General features: G+C 33.2%; 1 protein-coding gene across 1 annotated transcript in view; it reads left to right on the top strand.

The window, feature by feature from the left end:
• NBEA (neurobeachin) overlaps window positions 1-23,770 on the top strand; it is an 817,699-nt gene that overhangs the window by 188,918 nt on the left and 605,011 nt on the right. The window contains exons 15-17 of the mRNA XM_081128332.1: window positions 278-340; window positions 437-534; window positions 2,970-3,062. Coding sequence (XP_080984458.1) covers window positions 278-340; window positions 437-534; window positions 2,970-3,062 — 254 coding nt within the window. The remainder of the gene's footprint in view (window positions 1-277; window positions 341-436; window positions 535-2,969; window positions 3,063-23,770) is intronic.

Here is a 23,770-nt window from a genome sequence, read left to right on the forward strand (position 1 = left end):
ATACACAGTAATGTGAAGTTTTGCAGTAATTTGAATTATTTTAAGAAAAGAGTAGATGCTTGAAAATAGTGATATTAATAAAATTAGATGATCACAATATACTAACTCTTTATAAGGAAGGTGAATCAAATATTAGCAACTTCAGAGAACAGATACAAATTTCTAAATATTTATTTACTTAACCTGAAGTAATATAGTTTATTGATTATGAAGTATCTAGATATTTTAAATGAAACATTACTTTTTTTAAGCTTTTTAATTTTCTTTTAAACATTAGGATCGAGGAGTCAAAGAAGATGAACTTCAGAGTATATTAAATTACCTACTTACAATGCATGAGGTAGGACTTAGCCTGGGTCTTTTATTATAATAATTTTATTCAAAGCATTAGAATAAAATTTTAACTAAAGAAATATTGGTGATTCTTATTACACAGGATGAAAATATTCATGATGTGTTACAATTACTAGTGGCTTTAATGTCAGAACATCCAGCCTCAATGATACCAGCATTTGATCAAAGAAATGGAATAAGGTATGAGTATAATATTAGTATTTTTAATAGACCTTAATTGAATACAGTTGTGCTTTCTAGAATAGTCCCTATTCCATGCACTTTTGAATAAATATAGCAAAGCCTTATACATTAGAAGGAAATAGAGAAAGCTGTTATAAATCCTCTAATACTCATCTGATGAGGTGTATAGAAAATGAGTCTCAGATCTCAAGAAGAGTAGTTAAATTATTACTATACTGGAGAGAATTACGCTAAGCAAAATATGCCAGCCAGAGAAAGACAAGTGTATATCCAGAATCTAATGAACAAAATAAACCGATGAACAAAATAGATCCGGAGACATAAAAGCATGTAACAGACAGGAATCTCAGAGGGAAGGTGGGGGGTTGGGAAGAGATTAACCAAAGAACTTATATGCATATATGCATATATACAAAACCCATGGACACAGACAATAGTGAGGTGAAGGCCAGGGTGAGGATGAGGGAGTGTAGGGTGTACGGGGTCAGTGGAAAAAAGGGGACATCTATAATACTTTCAACAATAAAGATAAATTAAAAAATACTTTTCAGGTAGTGAGAAGAACAAATTTGTTTTTGTAAGAAGACGAGAGAGTAAGGTAAAATTCAGCAAAAGAGAGCACACAAAAATTATGTGTAGGCTCAAGAGCTAGATAGTGGCCAGGATTGGAGGGTCCATAGAATGGTAAGTTTAGATTTTGTTCTGTTGTTGATGAAAATTAAAGAATTTTTAATGTGGAACTTATTTGCTCTGATTTCCATTTTGTGAAGTATACAGTCAGCTGTGTGGAAAAGAGCTGGAGAGAAACAAAACTGATGTAGTGAAATCAGTAAAGATATTTTATTCATCAGTATTAGAGGTGATGAGTTAAGGTAGTGGTAGTACAATGGCAATAATATAGATGAAAAATGTTTTAGAATGAGCGGACAAAATCAAAAGAATTTGAAGACTAACTTTATTTATGAAAATTATAAAATAATTATGTAGACTAGTTAGACATAGTTTTTTGATTAGTATTCTTATGAAGTTAAACCTATAATGTAGCCCCTTAGGGATTATCCCTTTTTTAGTTTTCTAGAGTCTTGGTTATTGGAATGAAGAAGAAATCTAGGTTACTCCAAGTGCAACTCAATGGAAAAATAAATTAATTTTAATAATTAATATCAACAACTGAGCAGATGAATTAGGATTTACCTCTTATTTATTACAAGTAAATATTCACTAACTGATTTGGGAGTAAATTCCCTATTAATACTGTACTGTGATCCTTTGTATCTTGTTTGTAAGAAACACTTGTCTAATTGTGAAGAAAATCCTAGATGTTTTCATGTGTCAAATGTTAATCATAATTTCTGTTGATCCAGTATAGATCTTATACCTTTTTTTCTTTTAATTCAAAGTTATTCCTAGAAAATAGGAATTCTGTGGAGTTACTGATTCCATATCTGAGTATAGTCACATTTTTAGGTTTTGAGCTTTTCCTTTGGATCTCAGGATTATTTTTGCCATTAAATGTTTTTTCTTATGATTTCCTGAATATCCATTTATTTATTTATTTTAAACCTGACCAGAATCGAACCATTATATCCTAGATCATAGGTCAATTATCAATTGCTGAGCCACGCTGGCCAGGTCAATATTTCTTATATGACATCTATAACTTTCCTTATTCTCATACTTGTCTTTCTTCATTACTGATCTTTGTCCTCAAAAGTTCTGAAGTACCTACAAATATTATAATGAATATGACCCTGCTTTTATATTGTATCTGAAGTGACTGTATAGGTTAGGTAAGGTTATATGTTACTAGAGACTTTTTTGCTCCAAGTAATAGAAAACTTCTTAAACAAATTTAAGTAAAAAAAAATTTGTTTGTTATAGAAATCTCATTGTAGGAACCAGGAACTGGAAATAAGTTTTCTTCCTCTGCTTCTTTATATGTATAGACTTGTGTCTGTGAACAAAGCAAGGCTGTCCTATAGTTTCTATTTTAAATTGTTTCCTATTTCAAGAGCCCAGCAAAGACTAAATATTGTTTCTCTGATCTCATTCTGAATTCTGAAAAAGGAGAAATAATCTGGCAGGTCCATGTTCCAAAGGTCAAGTACAAATGTCAGGGGAAATTCTAATAGAAGAGGAAATGTGGCTTCACAAAGCATGTATCTTAAAGTAGACCATTTTTATTGAGTGTGCTGGTAGTCAATACTTATGAACAAGCAATCATATTGCCCTTTTTGTTATATATTTTTGAAAGTCAAGTTTAAAGAAAAATTAATAAAATGTGCTGATTTTTTCTTTTTTCAAAGAATTTGAAATCCTGAGAGGTATTTTATATTTTACGTATGTATAATTTAATTGTAAAGTATACAGTGCTTATATTTTCAATATTTGTTCTAGAAGTTGAAAAGATCATCGATTTCTATATTTTTTAGGGTAATCTACAAATTATTGGCTTCAAAAAGTGAAAGTATTTGGGTTCAAGCTCTGAAGGTTCTTGGATACTTTCTGAAGCATTTAGGTCACAAGTAAGTAGATTTTTTTAAAGAATGAATTGTAGAAATGTGTGCTGAAGTTGTATTTTTACTACTTTTGTATCTAATGTAACATGAACTTTGACTGGAATAATCTTACAATGGAAAATAATAGCTTCCTGTGGTAAAAGTTGCAAAAATATTTTATAAAAAAATGTTTATCAATAGTAAATTATAGAACAAAATCACAACTTCACGGATATAATGCATTCTTATTTGCTTGCTGAAAAGAAAATATTGTTAATTTTAAGGATATAATACAATATTTCATCAAATTATATCCACATATGGATATAATTTCAGTGAAAACTTACTTCACTCAGGGAATACATGTATATTATGGTTTCCTTAAAGCTGTTTCTTTGCTTATGTGCTAAGTCAGTATTTTATTATTTTTTTATTCTTTTCTAACATTGGGCTTATTGATTACTTTTGTGATTTGAAAATCCCAGAATATATTTCCCCCAAAGTCCAGAAGTCAGATCCTTTAAAAACAAATCATCTGCTGATATAATGAGTTATTTTTATATTGTTTTTGCAGTACATGATTACTCTTTTTTAAAATCTATTTTTTATGCTAATAAGGCCAAGAAATCAGTGCTTTTATTTAAGTGTTGCTACATGGGATTCCTCTCAAAAACTTACTGTTGTCAGTTCGTTTTGCTGTTTAAACAGACCAAGAGTTTACTGATAACACTGATGAAAACTGCACAAAATCCAGATAAAACATGTCTAGCTTGCTAAATAGTCTAGAAGAATAGATATTATTTTCATTTTGGTGCAAAAGCTGTAGTTGAGTAAGGGATATAAGAGATATTAAAGATATAGTGACTAATTCAGTAGCCAGGATTGTAGGAAAATGTTACCCATTTATGAGGAACAGTATATAGAATACTGAGAGTGAGAAACATATGTACTTATAATATTAAGAGATAAGGATTGCTTATTTAAATAGATTGATTAGGAGATATTAATAAAGGATTCTAGCCAAGATATATGTCTTAAAAGTTAAGAAAGAACTTTAAAAAAGATAGAAATGTGAAAAATATTGCTATGAAGTACATAATTGTGATTAAAATTTTACTGTAAGTTAAAAAATAAGAAACAAATTATTTGCTTCTGATGAAGGACAACTACTAAGCAGAATTTCAAGAAGTTGGAAGAAATGGTAGTACAACATGGAAATATTGAATCAGCAACTAACATAACTTTGGTGGAAAAACGGAATGGATAGCATACTAAGATACACAGAAGATAAAATTGGAAACAGAGCAAATAATATGTATTGATAAGAACATAACAGTTTATAAGGATTACAGAGAAAATTATTGATGTAGAAAGTACAGAAGTTCCAACAGTGGCATAATGGAGTTTTCAAATAAGAAAAGTGGTATATAAAGCTCTAATTCAGTGAAATCCTAATATAAGATTTTACCATTTATACAAAAGGTCATACCAGGGAAAATTTCTTGAATGATCATTACAGGAATATACTATTAGATTTAAATATAAGTAAAGAATCCTTTGTTTAGCGGTACGCAAATAAGGAGAAAATATATATTGAGTCTGGCCTTAACTTTTCTACAACAACCTTCAATATAGGAAATGTAGAGCACCAACCATAAGGCATAGAAATGAAGAAAATTGGAGCCAAAGTATCCTTTAAGTAAAAAGGGTGCTAACAAACAAATTTTAACTGTACAAGGAATTGTGTGTGTTTTTTCTGAATAATTCTTGAGAAAATTGCTGGGGGATGAAATGAAGTTCAGCCTTTTGGGAGAACTAGACAGACTACAGTTAAGGACCACTGGAGAACAGTGCATTAATTTAACAGCAAAACCAAGATTAACACAACTGTTTGAAGTAGAGTTCCAAACCAGAATTTACTTTTTATAAGATCTAATAATGTAGAAATGGTACAATTATAATAAATTGGGAAAGGACTGAAGAAAGATGAAAAGTGGAATAGGCCCAAAGAATCAAATGATACCCGTGTAAGCTGATAAAAGAAGTATTAGAAATATAGGTCTATTGGCTAAAATTTGATGGCAGGAGAGAAGAAAAATTAAGAGTAAATATGCTGATTATCATTGCTCATATTAGGAAAATACACTTTCTAAACATGTATAAAGGACTTCTTATTCCTTTATAGTTACAAAGATAAGCAGTTCAATAAAACTATGAAGCTTTCAAAATATTAAAGAAAATATTAAAAAAACAAATCACAGTTCTATATTCAAGAAGCATACTAAAAACAATGAATTAGAAATGCTGATAATTAAAGGACGAGTAAAGGATTAGCACATAAATACAAATGAAAAAAGTAATCGTGACTTAATATTTAACAAATTAGAATTTAAGACAAAAGTAATAAATAATATAAATAAGGATACTTTATAATATCAAAGGGTGAAATCTTCATGAAACAGAAATTGAAGGCAAAATATACAAACATTAATAGTTTAAAACATTAAAACAAACAGTAATTTATTGATCTTGATTCAAAACAAGTCAAGAGAGAAAGAAATCTAAATAATAATGGAAATCCAATAAATATAGCTTGAACTCTCTATCTTGTTAATGAAGACTACAACTTTAAGTGCCCAAGGAGCATTTATGAAAATTTGATGTGGTGTTGTAGACATCAGAAAAAAATTTCAAGACATGGAAACAAAACAGAAAAGATTCAGATTATCTTATCAATATGCAATAGCATTAGGAAATAATAACAAAGTCACAAACCAAAGAATCTTCTACCTACAGATTTAAAATTTATTAAACAATATTTGTTTCAAAGAGAAAATACACACTGAAATTGCAGAAGTTATAAAAAATAACTTCAAAGAAATATAGCATATAGCTGAAGATTTAGCTATATATTTTCTTAGTGATCTTGGAAACATCCTTGAGATTCATTTTTTACCCTATAAATAAATAAAACCACACTGATTCCCTCACTTTGTTTTTAGGATAAGTGATAGAGCAGATATAAAGTGGTTAATTACAGTATATTGCCATGAAATAATTTGAATAGTTAGCAAAAAGGTAATATGTACAATTTAACATGTAGTTCTCATAAAATCAGAACTTTTCTTATGTATAATAAGATATAGATCTTAAAGAGTTGACATAAAATAAATATGAAATACTGACAGCATTCAGATCAGCAGTGAGAAAAATGTTCAGACAATAATCTAATCATGACTTATTCAATGAAACACCCAATTATTAGGGAGGAGAAAATAGCTATCATTTATAGATGGTTTTATTATATAGCTAAAACCCTAAGAAGAATCTTTAAAACTATTAAAAAAATGAGATACTGCCCCAACTCAGCATCTTAGTTGAATATGGAGAAATTGTTTGTCTAACAGCAAATCTTACTGGGGTCCAGAAATGAAACTAAACTGAAGACTGTGTGGGTTGGTCCCTTGTAATACATAATGTATTATTTCTGTCAAGTGCCTGGAATACACTTTGTGAGATAATCCATACACTGTAATTGTTAGCTGAACTAGAAATAGGTTTGATATCTATTATTAAAATCGAGAAGTTTGTTCCAAATAATATGTGCTACAAATCCTCCCTCCTGAAGATGGAACTTAAATCTTTTCTTCATGAGTATGGGATAGACTTACTGCCTCCCTTTCAAAGAATAAGAAAACATGGCAGTGATTTTCACTATTGATTAAGGCTGATATCAACAGTCATACTCCTCACCTTTGTATTATTCTTCTAATAGATAAATAATTCTAATGTAATCCAGAGAAAGCCTTATACGCCCCCAAATTGAGGTACATTCTATAAAACATTTGACCAGCACTCCTTAAAACTGTTGAACAGCAGGAAAAGCAAAGGACAGAAAACTATCACACATCAAAGGAGTATAAGGAGATGTGGTGACTAAATGAAAGGCGGTATCATGAATTGGATCCTGAACAGAAAAACTGCATGAGGGAAAACTATTAAATATGAACAAAATCTGTAGTTTAGTTGATAATATTGTATCTCTGGTGATTTCTTAGTTTCCACATGCATACTATGATTTCCATGATTAGATAAGATACAAACATATGAGGAAGTTGTGTGACTACTAGATAGGACCACTCTGAATTGCTGTTTAACTTTTCTGTAAATTTTAAAGGTTTACAAAACAAAATATTTGGATATATGCTTCACTAGAAAAACAAAATGTTACTTGGGGGAGATGGCCTGATTACAGTTATCCTCAAAACATTTTTTTAAAAAATATATCTTTTATTATTATTATTATTGATTTCAGAGAGAGGAAGGGAGAGGGAGAAAGAGAGATAGAAACATCAGTGATGAGAGGGTTGTCATTGATCAGCTGCCTCCTGCACATGCCTGACTGGGGATCAAGACCGCAACTCGGGCATGTGCCCTCACCGGGAATTGAACCGTGATCTCCTGGATCCTAGGTCAGATGCTCAACTGCTGAGCCATGCCCATCCAGGCCTCAAAACAGAATTTTAAGAAATGACTCAAATAGATGTTCAAAATGCCCAAATTCCAAATAAAGGGGACACCTGGTTAAGATAGTAGAGTAGGTGAACTCTGTGCTCTCCTCCTCCCAGAACCACATCAAAATTACAACTAAATTATAGAACAGCCATCACTGAAATCACCTTAAGACTAGTTGAACAATATTTCTATAAGGAGATAAAGAAGAAGCCCTTTGAGACTGTTAAGAGAGATGGAAATGTAGAATGGAGAGCTCCCACACCCACAGTATAGTGACTAGAATCAGAAGAGATATCTCAGTTGCAGTGTTTTCACCTGTGGAACAAGGGGTACCAGCCCTACCTGGGGCTCTTAGTCCAGACAAGCAGTGTTGGGAAGAGGTGTCTCTTTATCATCTAATTAATAACCGGAAGGAATTGCATTTGAGTGAGACTGAGGGCTGGTAGAGACCAAATTGCTCCTCTTGAGGCGCCCACACATGGATTCTCACTCATAAACTCACTCAGTTTAAGCTTCAGCTCCGAGGCAGCATCTCAAAGACCACCAGGGACATACAGGGAGGAACTGAATTGACTAACTTCAGTGTGAAGGCTGGAGAGGCAGGGGTTGGGGCAGCTTTCTTCAGGAACAGAAGTTCTGGCAGGTATTATTATTTGTTGAACTTTCCTCCCACCCAACTTACAGGTTTAGGCCGGAGTCAGAAGATCTGAGCTCTCCATTAACCCGGCTAACACTGTTCACCTTGTGCTGGTGATTTCCTGAGACCCCACCCCACACAACTCAGGTGCTGGGTCCAAACCTCTTCCAGTGGCATTTCCACACAAACAGCCTGCTTCACTCATGCTGCAGATTTTCCCAAAGTCTCTCAAAGATCCACAAATCCCAGAGAAGCAGCAGCTAGCCTGGGCATGCCCTGTACCTCTTGCTAAGCAGCCCCAAGCCAGGCACAAAGTAGCAACTGGTCTCAGCTTACATTGTAATTCTCACCAAGTGGCCCCAAGCCTGGCATAAGTGGCAGCTGATCTTGGCTTGGAATATAGCTTCAATTAAGTAGTGACAAGCTTGACAAATATGGCAGCTGGGCTCAGGTCACACTGTGGTACCCACCAAAGGGCCCAAAGCTTTGTTTTGCACTAGTGGCAGCTAACCTTAATTCTTGGCATAGCCTCTTGCAGGTGCCTCCAAGCCCAGCACAAGTGGCAACCAAACACAGATCACTTTATAGCTCCTACCAAGCAGCTCCAAGATGGGCACAAGTGGTAGCTGATATTGGACTGCACTGGATCCCCTTCCAGAGGCTCCACAAACACATATGGTAGCTGACATCTCACCACACTATGGCACCACCCAATCAGGTTCACAAATGACACATCTAAAAGGTAGACTCAGCTGACACTGGAACCTTGCTAAAGTGACTCCTACTTTATCAGGTCAGCTGCCATACCACATCTTGTCCACTGTAGTAATGGCTAACCCTCACAGCCAGTAAGCTTGAAGGTCAGTTCCACCCAATGATGTGCCAACAACAATCAAGCCTTACCTATAACAAGGAGGCACATATAGCCCACACAAGTGGCACTTTTGGAGCGCTGGCTCAGGTAATCATGGAGACTATGTCACTGGGCCCCACAGGAAACCTACTATAGACTGGCAGACATAACAGATACATCTAATACATAGAAATGAACACAAGGAGGCAGCCAAAATTAGGAGACAAAGAAACGTGTCCCAATTGAAAGAACAAGACAAGACTAAAGAACTAAATGAAAAAGAACTAAATGAAATAGAGGCTAGCAGTCTACCTGATACAGAGTTGATTTCACTGGTTACAAGGATACTCGATGAATTTAGGGAAAGAATGGATCAACTCAGTGGAATTTCAACATAGAGACAGAAAACATAAAGAAAGGAGATAGAAATATAAAGTATCAGTCAGGAATAAAGAGTACTGAAATGGAGGATATATTAGATGGAATCATTATCAGATTACATGGAGTAAAGTTTCTAATCAACAGCCTGGAAGACAAAGTAACAGAAGGCATCCAGTCAACACAGTGAAAAGAAAAAGAATTTAAAAAAATGAGAAAAGATTAAGGAGCCTCTGTGGCAACATCAAGCATACCAACATTTGCATCATAGGGGTAACATATGGAGAAGAGAGAGGCCATTATTCCTGATGATCATCGTAGATGGGAAAATTCTCAACAAAATATTAGCAATTTGAATTCAGCAATATATTAAAAAGAACATACATCATAATCAAGTGAGAATTATTCTCAGGATTCAAATCAATATTAACAAAATGAAGTATAAAATATCATGTGATCATATTGGTAGATTCAGAAAAAGCATTTTACTATATCCAACATCTATTTACAGTAAAAACTCACAAAAAAGAGGGGCTGTAGTGAATATACCTCAACATAATAAAGGCTAAATATGACATATCTGCAACTAGCATCATACTCAGTGGTGAAAAGTTAAAGCTTTTTCTTTAAGATAAGATGTCCACTTTCACCACCTAGCAACAGCAATCAGAAAAGAAAAATAAATAAAAGGTATTCAAATTTAAAGGAAGAAGTAAAACAGGCATTATTTGCAGGTGATATGATACTGTATAGAGAGAATTCTAAAGATTCCACCAAAAATCTGTTTGAACTAATAAATGAATTCAGTAAAGTAACAGGATACAATATTAATATTTAGAAATCAGTTGTATTTTTATACACCAAGAAACTATTAGAGATATTGATAAAACAATTCAATTTATAATTGCATCAAAAAGAATAAAATATCTAGAAATAAATTTAAGGAAGCTGGTAAAAGTCATGCACTCAGAAAACTATAAGATATTGAAGAAAGAAACTGATAAAGGTTCAGATAAATGGAAGCATATCTGTGCTCATGGATGGGAAGAATTAACAACATTAAAATGTCCATACTACCTAAAACAATCTATAGATTCAGTGCAGTTCCTATCAAGATGATAATGGCATATTTCACAGAAGTAGAACAAATATTCCAAAAATTTGTGTAGATCAATAAAAGACCCTGAGTAGTCACACCAATCTTGGGAAAGAACAAAGTTGGAGGAATCACACTAACTAATTTAAACTATACTATAAGGTCGTAGTAATAAAATAGCATGATGCTGGCCTGAAAACAGACATATAGATCATTGGAACAGAATAGAGAAATAAATCCACAACTTTATGATCAATTAATGTATGACAAAGGAGGCAAGAATATACAATGGGGTTAAGACAGTCTCTTAAATAAATGGTATTGGGAAAACAGATACATGTAAAAAAAATAAAATGACCACTTTCTTATACCATATACAAGAATAAACTCAAAATGGATTAAAGCCTTAAATGTAAACCAGAAATCATAAAACTTCTAATAGAAATCAGAGTCGGTATACTCTTTGTCATTGCTATCAGTAATATTTTTTAGGCTATGTCATCACAGTCAAGGGAAACAAAACAACAAATAAACAAGCAGGACTACATGAAACTAAAAAGTTTTGCATAGTGATGGAAATAAAAAAGAAAAGAAAAGACATCCTACAGAATGGGAGAAGATATTCACCAACGATGCATCCAATAAGGGGTTGATATCCAAAATATATAAGGAGCTGATTCAACTTAACACCAAAAAAATCAAGTAGTTCAATTATAAAATGGCTAGACGAAATGAGTAGAACTTTCTCCAAAGGGGACATAAGGTGACCAAAAGATATATGAAAAAATGCTCAGTCAGTCACTAGTCATCAGGGAAGTGGAAATTATAACCACAATCAGATATTACCATACGTCTGTCGCAGTGGTTATCAGTAAATCAACAAACACAAATTGTTGGGGAGGATGTGGATCAAGGGGAATCCTTGTGCACTGTAGGAGGGATTGTAAATTGATTCAGGTTCTATGGAAAGCATTATGGAGGTTCATAAAAAAAATTTAAAAATACAACTACCATATGATCCAGCAATTCTAGTTTGGGGTAGTTACCCCAAAAAATTAAAAAACTGTCATTCAAAAGATCCACTTACTCCTATGTTTATTGCACCATTATTTATATGGGCACAACCCAAGTATCCATTGGTAGATGAATGAATAAAGAAGGGGTAGTACATATATATAATGTAATATTATTCAGCAATAAAAAAATAATGAAATGTTGCCATTTGCAACAACATGGATGTACCTACAGGGTATTTATTATTCTATCCAAAATAAGTCAGATATAGAAAGAGAAATACTATATTATTTTACTATATGTAGAGTCTAAAAAACAACATAAACAAAGAAACAAGACAGAAACAGACTCATAGATACAGAGAACAAATGGATGGCTACCAGATGAGAGGGGCTTTGGAAGATTGTGTGAAAAAGGTGAAGGAATTAATAAGTACAAATTGGTAGTTAAAAAATAGTCTCAGGGATGTACAGTATAGCATAAAGTATATAGTCAGTAATATTGTCTTCTCTATTTCACCCCCTTCCGCAGTAATGTTAACGTTGGCTTCTGTGTAAGTGACCACCAGAAACCTGAGATGTACCTGAAATGATGGGATGAGTTTTCCCTGTCCTTCAACTTGGGAGAGTACTAGCATGTTGTCTCCAGGGTTTATAGCATGCTAAGTTTTATAATACAGGTAACTGTTTAGAGGGCCTTTTGCCTTACACACCTGCAAGGATCCCTTCATGTAACGTTAATAGTAGTGAGATCGGAGTTGAACTGTGTGAAAATGAAATAACTCATTAAAGGGGCCTAACATCAAGAGACAGAAGAAAAGAGAATCAAACTATGTACTCAATGAAATATAACTAGTGGTATAGGCTATGGTGGAACCTTTGAAATTTACTTTTAAAATGAAGATTCGAGTTTCAAGTTGCGCGCAAGGTCATATTCTCCTTCTTTAACTTAACTGCAGTTCACTCAGATAGCATGTTGGAAGATCTAAAAGTGTGAATCAAAAATACAAAGTGAGAGAAAAGGTAAAATTGTAGAAAACAGGCGACTGAGTGTGTGACTAATATGAATTATTGGAGAAAAATAATGCGCAAACACGATATACTGAAACACTTTGTACTACTAAAAACTTAGAAATGTTGGATAAAATAGACCAAAAATTATTTTAGAAGTATAGCTGAGCACACAAAAGGAAATTCTCATATGCCAGAAAATGAAGATTAAGCATAATAGGAGAAATTATTCTTATTAATTGAGACAATATTAAAACAAATCATGAAACTTAAAAAATAATCAAAAGTAGCTTCTAGACTGAAAAGTTAGTGATGAAAATTAACTCCATAAGCATATTAAACAGATACATAAAACTTAAGAAATAATTGGTGAACTTGAAGATAGAAATGAAAAAATGACCTGAATACAGCACCAAGAGGCAAAGTTGAACCAGGAAATGAAGTTGAGAGATATGGAGAAAGAATGAATGGTTTGATAAAATACTGAGGAATAAATTTAACCAAGGGGGGTACATGATCTATACACTGAAACCTATACAAATTACCAAAAATTTGAAGAAGACAGAAATAAATGGAAAGCTGTTCTGTTTTCATAGATTGAAGAACTGATGTTACCATGTTCATACTACCTAAAATGATCCAGCGATTTAATGAAATCCCTTTCATAATTATAATGGGATTTGTCAAAGAAATAGACCAAACAATCCTAAAATTTGTATGCAATCACAAAAGACCCCTAATAGCCAAAACTGTCTTGAGAAGCAACAAAGCTGAAACATTCATATTTCATGATTTTAAACTACATGGTGGGGCAAAACTAGGTTTACAGTTATGAGTATGTGAAACAGTCTATTTTTTTTTGTTGTTCAAAATATTACAGATGTCCCCTTTTTCCCCATTGACCCTTTCCACCCTGCACCCACTCCCCTCTCCAGGCCCTCACCACACTATTGTCTGTGTCCATGGGTTATGCATATATGCATATAAATTCTTTGGTTAATCTCTCCCCACCCACTCCCACCTTCCCTCTGAGATTCATCAGTCTGATCCATGCTGAAACACAGTATATTCTTGTATTATTTATTAATTAATGTGTTATTTTTGGTATGAACAACTGTAAACCTACTTTCACCCCTTCCTGTATGTTACAAAGCTATAGTAATCAAACAGTGAAATTGGCATAAAAACAAACAGATACAGATCAGTGGAACAGAACAGAGAGTCCAGAAATAAACACATGCATATTTGATCAGTTGTATGACAAAGGAGCCAAGAACATACAATGGGGAAAAGGATAGTTTACTCAATAAATGGTGTAGTGAAAACTGGACAGCCACTTGCAGGAGAATGAAACTAGACTCCTATCTTACATAATACAGAAAAGTCACTTTAAAATGGGAATATATCCAAAGGAAACAAAATTACTTCTGGGAATATATCCAAAGGAAACGAAATCACTACCTCACAAAGACATGCACCGCCAAGTGCATTGCAGCATTATTTACAAATAGCCAAGACATGGAAACAATCTAACTGTCTACATTTTCTTTATGCATTCATCTATCGATGGCCACTTAGGTTGTTTCCATGTCTTGGCTATTTGTAAATAATGGTGCAATGAACTTGAAGATACCGATATCTATATATAAAAAACAGAATGTTATTCAGCCATAAAGATTAAGGAAATCCTGCTATTTGTGATAACATGGACAGACCTTGAGGACACTATGCTAAGTGAAATAAGTTAGAGAAAAACAAATACTGTATGATTTCACTTATATGTGGAAACCAAAGAAACCAGATTCAGAGAAACAGAGTGTAAAAAATTGGTTTCCACAGGCAGGAAGTGGGGTGTGGAGGAAATGAGTGAATGCAGTCAAAAGATACAAGCTTTAAGTTATAAGATAAATAAGTTCTGGGGATATAATGTTCAGCATGGTGACTATAGTTAAGAATACTGTATTGTTTATTGGAAAGTTGCTAAAGAGTAAATTTTTTAAGTTTTTATCACAAGAAAAGGAAATTCTAACTATGTGAGGTGATAGTTGTTAAACTTACCATCTTTTAATATACATATAATATACATATATCAAAGCATGATGCTCTACACCTTGAAAACTGGGGTGGGGGGTGAAAAAAGTTGATGGACAACTCTAACAAATGTACCATGCTGGTGGGGGATGTTGATAGTGAGTGGAAGCCATGAGTATGTAGAATATATGAGTCCAGGGTATATATGGGAACTCTTTTTGTACTCTGCTCAATTTTGCTATACCCCTAGACTACCCTAAAAAATAAAATCAATTTTAAAGGGTGTGTGGAGGGGAGAAACTGTAGACAAATAAGAAAACCAAGAAAAATGTTTACTTATTTGGGGTGTGAGGGGAATAAGGGAGGGATTGAGTTGGGCATGAAACTTCTGCACCTTTTGATTGTCATCATTTAAATTTTATTTTTAAATATTATATTAGATTTAGGAGTACAGCATAGTTACTAGACATTCATATAATTTATGAAGTGATCGCTTTGATAAGTCTAGTACCCATCTGACAACATACATAGTTATTACAATATCATTGACTATAATTTCCTATGCTTTCCTTTAAGTCCCAGTTATTGTTTTTGTAAGTGGCAATTTGTACATCTTAATCCCTTCACCTTTTTCACCCATTCCACCAACTCCCCTCCCATCTGGCAATCATCAGTTTGTTATATGTGTCTATGAGTTTATCTCCATTTTGTTTTTTAACCCAATAAAAGTATTAAATATTTTTAAAACTAAGTAATAAAAACTGGTAGGCCAATGTTTAAATAAACCAAAATAAACTTTAAGACAAAAATGTTAATGAGGCTAAAGAGGGGGACCATGTAATGAGAAAGGTACAGTTTACCAGGAAGATAAAACAATTTCAAATGCACATGCCCTTAACAAATAGGTGAGATATAGAAAGAAAAATTTTCTAAATTTGGAAGAGAAATCACAATAATTTTTAAAGTTTAACATGTTCCTTCTTTTAAACAAGCAATAAATAAAAAAAACAGTATAAATTTGAGGAGAAAAAAATCTGGTGGCTTAACATACACATTTTCTCAAACACAAACAAAACTGTAAATAGTATTCAAATTAAGCCATAAAATTGTTTCCATAAATTTAAATACATTATTATCATCCAGAAGACTTTTCACTCACAGTGCAATTAAACAAATCAGTGATTAAAAACTGAAACTCATAGGCACAGATAGCATAGGCTACCAGAGGGAAGGGGGCTGAGAGGAAGCTAGTAAGTGGTAAAGAGGACCAAATATATGGTGATGGAAGATGATTTGTCTTCGGGTGGGACACACAGTGCAAAGTGCAGATCATGTATCATGGAAATATTCAGTTGAAACCTACATAATCTTATTAGCCAGTGTCACCCCAATACATTTAATTAGTTAAATAATAAAAATAAATTAAAATCAAACTATCATAATGGAAATATACATATTTCAAATAACTCATAACAAAAAAATCATTGTGCAAATTATAAAATACTTGGCATTAAAAGATATTGAAAATTTTGTGTTTATACTTCTGAGAGTTAATCTAAGGCGCATTGGATGCAATTTATAACCCTAAATATTTATATTAAAAGAAGAAAGGTAGTTTGCCTTTTCCCCCTAGTTTCTCAGTTTTATGCTGAATGTAAGGGTAGTTTAACATCAAGATATTTTTTAACATGATCTACTTATTAACATATTAAAGAATAGCTGTATAATTATAATGGTACAAAAAGTGCGTTTGATAAAATTCAGTGCCTATTTGTCATAAAAAATTTTAGGAAGCTGCAAATAGAAAATTATTATTTTTTAACCTAATAGTGTATAACTACCCAAAACATACCATAGTCCTATTTAGGAATGTAATGTTAAAAGCATTCTCTTTGAATAACATAAATGAAACCCTGTTTTTACCACTCAGGTTCAAGATTGTATTGAACAATTCATTGGCATTTATAGAGCATTCCACCTAAAGACAGCAGAATTTTTTTCAAGTGCATATGCAGCATTCTCCAGAATATATTATGGGTTGGGAAGTAAAACATCAAACAAATCTCAGTAAACCTTAAAAAACTGAGATAAGACAAAATGTGTTCTTTGACCACAACAGAATTAATATAGAAATCAATAATAGAAAGATATTTTGGAAATCCCTAGGTAGTTGAATAGTAAGTAACACACTTCTAAAGAACCCCTGGGTCAATATTGAAATCAAAGAAAAATGGAATATAGTTTGATTTAAATAGAAGCAAACCTACAAATCTAGCAGTTTATTGAATCCTCGTGCATGGGAATGTAAAATGCTACAACCATGTTCCAAAAAGGTTTTCTTATGTCTTTAACGAATTCTTGCCATACAACCTGGCATTTTCATAATTATGTATCTACCCAAGAGAAATGATACATTAAGTTCACACCTAGATCTATGCATGAATGTTCTTAGTACCATTATTCATAATAGGCCAAAACTGGAAAGAACCCAAAATTTATCAATTGGTGAGTGGATAAACAAAATACCATATGTCCACACAGTGGAATAATGTTTCACAATTTAAATGAAACTACTGCCTGGCTAGGCGTGGCTCAGCGGTTGAGCATCGACCTAGGATCCAGGCGATTGGGGTTCGATTCCTGGTCAGGGCACATGCCCGGGTTGCGGGCTCAATCAATGACTCTTTCATCATTGATGTTTCTATCTCTCTCTCTCCCTTTCCTTTCCTCTCTCTGAAATCAATAAAGATATATAAAAAAATAAAAATAAAATAAAAATAAAATGAAACTACTGATGCATGCTATGACATTAATGAGTCCTAAAAACATTATGTTAAATAATAAAAGCCAGATGCAAAAGACTATATATTATATGATTACTTATATATGAAATGTCCAGAATTCAAATTAGTGGTTATGTGGGGCTAGCGATGGGAGTTGAGATTAACTTCAAATGGGCACAAGGGAACTTTGTAGAGTGATGAAAGTGTTTTAAACAGGATAATCGTGATGACTGCATGACTCTGTAAGATTTTTAAGAAAACACTGAATTATAAACTTATAAACTGGGAATTTTATGTATATTATACCTCAATAAAGCTAATACAATTTTGAAAAGCAAAATTTAAAACTCTTAGGAAATGTAGGATAATAGTGTCATCACCTTGAATTAAGAAAGTGTTTTTGAAACAATAAGCAGTCAAAATCATCCAGGAAAAAGTTGATAAATTTGACGATTAAAGTGAAAGATGTTTTAAAAGATACCATAAAAAAGTGAAAAGACAAGCTACACAGTGCAAGAAGATATTTGTGGTTTATCTGGAATACACTGGACTTGTATCTTGAACATCTGAAAAATTATGGGAACAAATAAGGAAAAAAAAACCATTGGAGCAAGAATAATATAAACAGTCAGTTCACTTGAGAGGAAACCTAAACTGGAAGTAAACATGGAAAGATGTTCAACTTCAATTGCAATCAGGAAAGTGCAAATACTTTCCCAGCACTGCTCATTGTAGGGGCTTTCTTTTCTGCAGTGCATGTTTTTGGCTCCTTTGTGAAAATTATTTGCCCATATACATGTGGGTTTATTTCTGGGCTCTCAATTCTGTTCCATTAGTCTGTGTGTCTGTTTTTCTGCCAAAACCATGCTATTTTGATTATTACTGCTCTGTAGAATAATTTGAAGTCAGGTAGTGTGATACCTCCTGCCTGATTCTTTTTCCCAAAATTGCTTTGGCTATTCAGGGTCTTTTGTGTTTCCATATAAATCTGATGATTTATATGTTCATTCTCTTTCTTTAAAAAATGACATAGAAGCATAGATCAGACTGACGAATGTCAGAGGGATGGAGGAGAGTGGGTGGGTGGAGGGAGATAGATTAACCAAAGAATTTATATGCATATAGGCACAACCCAAGGACATGGACAATGGTGGGGAGAGGGCCTGGGGAGGGGGATGGGATGGGGTGGAATGGGATGGGATTGGGGAGAAAAAGGGACATCTGTAATATTTTAAACAAAAATGAACAAAACAAAAACAACATATTACTGGTATTTGGATGGAAATTGCATTAAATTTATACATTGCTTTGTGTCACATGGATATTTTAACTAGTTGATTCTTCCAATCTAGAAATATGGAATATCTTTCCATTTCATTTTGTATTTTTCAGTCTCTTTTAATAATGCTTTTAGTTTTCAGTTTATAGGCCCTTCACTCATATGTGAGATATAAAACTGAAAGTAACAAACAAACAAGAAAAACACACAAATAAAAACTCAAAGACACAGACAGTAGAATGGTGGTTACCAGAGGGAAGGGGGATTAGGGAGTAGTAAAAGGTAAAGGGGGCCAAATATATGGCGACTAAAGATGATTTGATCTTGGGTGGTGGGTACACAACACAGTATACTGATCATGTATCATAGATATATACACTTGAAACCTTTATACTCTTATTAATCATTATCATCCCAATAAATTTAATTAAAAGAAATGCAAATAAAAAAAGTTTCATTTAATGCCTATTAGGATGGCAAACTTTAATTTCTTAAAAAAATTTTCTTAATTGTTAAAAATATTACAGATGTCTCCTTTTCCTCCCCATTAACCCCTTCAAAACTTTAAACTTGTTCCCGGCCGGGCGTGGCTCAGTGGTTGAGCATCAACCTAGGATCCAGGCAATCAGGGTTTGATTCCCGGTCAAGGCACATGCCCTGGTTGCAGGCTCGATCCCCGTCACGGGCGTGCAGGAGGCAGCCGATCAATGACTCTCTCATCATTGATGTTTCTATCTCTCTCCCTCTCCTTTCCTCTCTCTGAAATCAATAAAGATACATTAAAAAAAAAAAAAAAAAACTTAAAGAAAAACAAAAAACTTTAAACTTGTGATGGTATCAAATGTTGGTAAGGATATGCATAGAGAACCTTTTAAATTACTGGTAGAATTGTATAATTGATACAATCATTGGAGACATTGGAGAGCGCTTTAATAATTGTCAAATAGATGAAAATTTTCATGCTCTGTGACTCAGCAATTCTCTGTTTAATATAAAGAAGCTCTCATATGTATGCATAAAAGTTCAGTGTGACATTGTTGGTAATAATGAAAAATTGGAACAAACTAAAGAATATCAGTAAGCTAACAGATAAATTAGTTATCATCATACAATTGGAAATATTCAGCTTTGAAAATTAATTACCAAGAGTTAACTTTTATAAAACTAATATGAAGCAAAAAAACAAGTTGCAGAAGGATGTAGAATAATTATACCATTTATTTACACTATAAAATTATGAAAAAAAGTATAACAGCATAAGCACCCTATCTTTCCCAGAATTTGAATAATTGAGTAGATAATATATAATGATATAGAGAAATTTAGTATATATTCATAGAACTTAGTAGATGTATGTTCAGTTTTACATCTTTTGAGAATATATTTCATGGCTCTAGAACACTTAAACATATATCTATTTATCCTTGGCCATAAAATGAACAATGTAGAAAAGTAGATTATTTTATTGACTACCATTTCCTGACCATAATGTAATTACATTAGAAATTTAAAAAAAAAAAGAAGTTAAAAATAAATCTCAAGTTCTTAAATATTAAATGTTTGTTTTTTTTAAATATATCTTTATTGATCTCAGAGAGAGGAAAGGAGAGGGAGAGAGAGATAGAAACATCAATGATGAGACAGTCATTGATCGAGCCCGCAACCCGGGCATGTGCCCTGACCAGGAATCGAACCCTGATCGCCTGGATCCTAGGTCGATGCTAAACTGCTGAGCCACACCCGGCCGGGCTCAACTAAGTCCTTAAAAATTAAGGAACATTCCCCAGTATCCCTTAGTAAAAAGAATAAATAAAAAGAGAATCAGAAATTATCTAAAATTACCTATGCATTATAACAAAACTTACTCAGAAATAAATACTTCCAATACTGAAGAACAGTTTAAAAATTAGAGGAGTGTATACTCATATTACATTAATTAAAGGATAGCAATGTAAGCTAGAGAGCACAAATTAATAAAGATGATGTCTAGCATCAACAAAATAGAAAATAAGACAAAAATTCTTGAAAGGATCACTAACTATAAAGCTAATTAAAAAAATAAAAATAAAGTTTTTATTGATTTTAGAGAGAAAGGAAGGGAAAGAGAGAGAGAAACATTGATGAGAGAAAAACATCAATTGGGTGCCTCCTGCACAGCCCCTACTGGGGATCTAGCCTGCAACTCAGGGATGTGCCCTGACAGGGAATCGAATGGGTAACCTCTAGGTGCATGGGATCATGCTCAACCAGCTGAGCCACAACAGCCAGGACCTAAGGTAATTTTTTGTAGTAATCAATAAGGTGGGTAAAACTTCTCCATACTTCATTAAGATAAAATGGAGAGATTTGGAATGGAGACAAACTTTTAGAATTATGGGACAGAATATAAAATTAAAAGAAAATATATTACTTTTTGGCAAAATGGAATAGATAATTTTTTAGTTCTGGGTAATAAAATCATTTTGTTCCAGATATTTTTAAATGGTTATTTTATGTCTTCTCCATACATATACATATACATACTACTTCCAACAAATAAAATGTGGAAAGAGTAATATCAAATTATTAATAAACAAGGTAAATGCACAGGAGCCCAAAACATTCTCTGTTTTGCTTACCTAGTAATCATTACTGATATTTCAACAAACCTGTCCTCTTGTTAATTCATAGTTGTGTTTTGGTACAGTTTCCCCATAAACATTGATAGATATATGTATTGTTGAATTCATATAGCTTATTCAATTTTAGCCTCAATATAAAAAGTTGAGGAAATGTAGCTTTAAACTTCAATCTTCCAATTGTCCTAAAATACTGAAGAAGATTAAAAAGCATAATAATGTCTAATAGTTGAGAAATGATTATTACTATAGAATAATATATAGAACAATAGCCTAAAATGCTATTATTTTCAATTTATTAGAAAATAAATAAAATTATAAATTATTTCATGAAAAATGTTTAGTAACTATAGTAAATGAAGACTGTATCATGTACTTTAATGGAAAGACTCAGTTATATAAAGGTAGAATTAAAATAAATCAATTGTTAACATAATGTAGTTTTGGAGAAAATTTTAAGTTTATTAAAGTTTTTTAAAAACTTCTACAAAGCTAACTCAGATGAGGAAATAAGTAAAAATGTCAATGAAAGATTAAAAAATGAGTATCTATTGTGATAGTCTAGTAGACTTTATACCAAGGCAAAGATAAAACAGATGAATAGAACCCCAGGAACAAATACTAATTAATGCATGTATGCTTAGGTACTAGCAACATGATTAGAAGGTGAATTACCCAATAATTGACAATGGAAAATTGTTTAGTTGCTGAATTGGACAGACAGAAAGTACAGAAGAATCTTACCCCAAACCATGTCCCTTTCTTCTTCTCACCCCGTGCTCCTCAGCCCCCCAAAAACACACACATAAATATCAGAGAATATTTGGAATTGTGGACTTCCAAGTCAGTTTAAAAAGAGATGAAAGAACTTCTTTTGTCCAAACCTAATGAAATAAATAGTAAATAATAAAATAGGAACTTTTTGCCTGGCTGGTGTTTTCTCAACAGTTGATCATTGACCTATGATTCAGGAGATCTCAGTTCAGTTCCTGGTCAGGGCATATCCCTGGCTTAGGGGCTTGATCCACAGCAGTGGCCGTGTAGGAGGCAGCCAGTCAATGACACATCATTGATGTTTCTTTCTGTCCCTCCCTTCCTTTCTCTGAAATCAATAAAAACATATTTTTTAAAAAAATTGGGACTTCTCCCTCAAATAAATAACAAATCAGATATAGCCAGATTAAGAAAGCTGCGTAACTTAATGCCCTCAAACAAAGAATAGCTAAAGAAAAACCATATTTTTTATGTGACTTCATATGTATCCTTAACCCATGCTTATGCCTGCATATTCAGTAGAATTCCTAGATTTATTCTACAATGGAGTGATAGGAACTTATTAAGTATCCCTATTTTCTTTTGCTTCTGACTTTGGGTGGATGGAAATAGTTCTTGGAGAGGCATGGAGAAGGAACAATTATGGCTGACATTCTGTGATGAAAGTCGAAGTTCCAAGTTTTTAGATATTAAATACGAGGATCAATCCAAAGCCTGAGACAATTTCTCTGTGAGAATGAGATGTAGCCCCTTAAGTAGACTGAACTATATTAGAGAATATTTTTTTTAAGTTGCCTCAAAAAAAGGAGTGGTACTGATGCTCTAATAACAGCTGCACACAACCTCAGCTGTTCTTTTTCTGTTCAATGAAAGCCTTCAGACCTCAGAAAAAATAGAACAGGAAATGCTTATCCCTGAAAACTACCTCAGACAACAAAGCAAACAAATTTCAACTTGGTTAAAGAGAGAAGATGAGAAGTACACATATTATATAAGAATTAAGAATAAATACTATACAATAAAATAGGACATAGGACATATAAATGGCTAAGAGACATATGAAAAAATGCTGAATATCGCTAATCATCAGAAAGATGCAAATTAAAACCACAATGAGGTATCATTTCACACCTGTCAGAATGGCTACTATCAACAAGTCAGTGAACTACAAGTGCTGGCGAGGGTGTGGAGAAAAGGGTACCCTAGTACACTGCTGGTGGGAATGCAGACTGGTGTGGCCACTATGGAAAGTAGTATGGAGTTTCCTCAAAAGATTAAGAATTGACCTATTTCACCCAGTGATCCCAGTTCTAGGAATATATCCTAAGGAACCCGAAACACTAATCACAAAGAACTTATGCACCCGTTTTCATAGCAGGGCAATTTACAATAGCTAAGATCTGGAAACAACTCAAGTGCCCATCAGTAGATGAGTGGATAAAAAAGCTGTGGCACATTTATACCATGTAATATTATGTAGCTGTAAAGAGGAAGGACCTTTTATCCTTTGGCACAGCATGGAGTGAACTAGAAAGTATTATGCTAAGTGAAATAAGCCAGTCAGAGAAAGACAAGTACCACATGACCTCACTTGTATGTGGAATATAATAAACAAAATACACTGATGAGCAAAGTGTATCCAGAGCCATAGAAGCATGGAACAAACTGAGGGATCCCAGAGGGAAGGCGGGAGGGGGATGTGGGTGGGGAGAGATCAATCAATTAACTTGTATGTTTATAAGCTAAC

Source organism: Miniopterus schreibersii (genome assembly GCF_964146895.1).
Source record: "Miniopterus schreibersii genome assembly, chromosome: 2".
Lineage (NCBI taxonomy): Eukaryota > Metazoa > Chordata > Mammalia > Chiroptera > Miniopteridae > Miniopterus > Miniopterus schreibersii.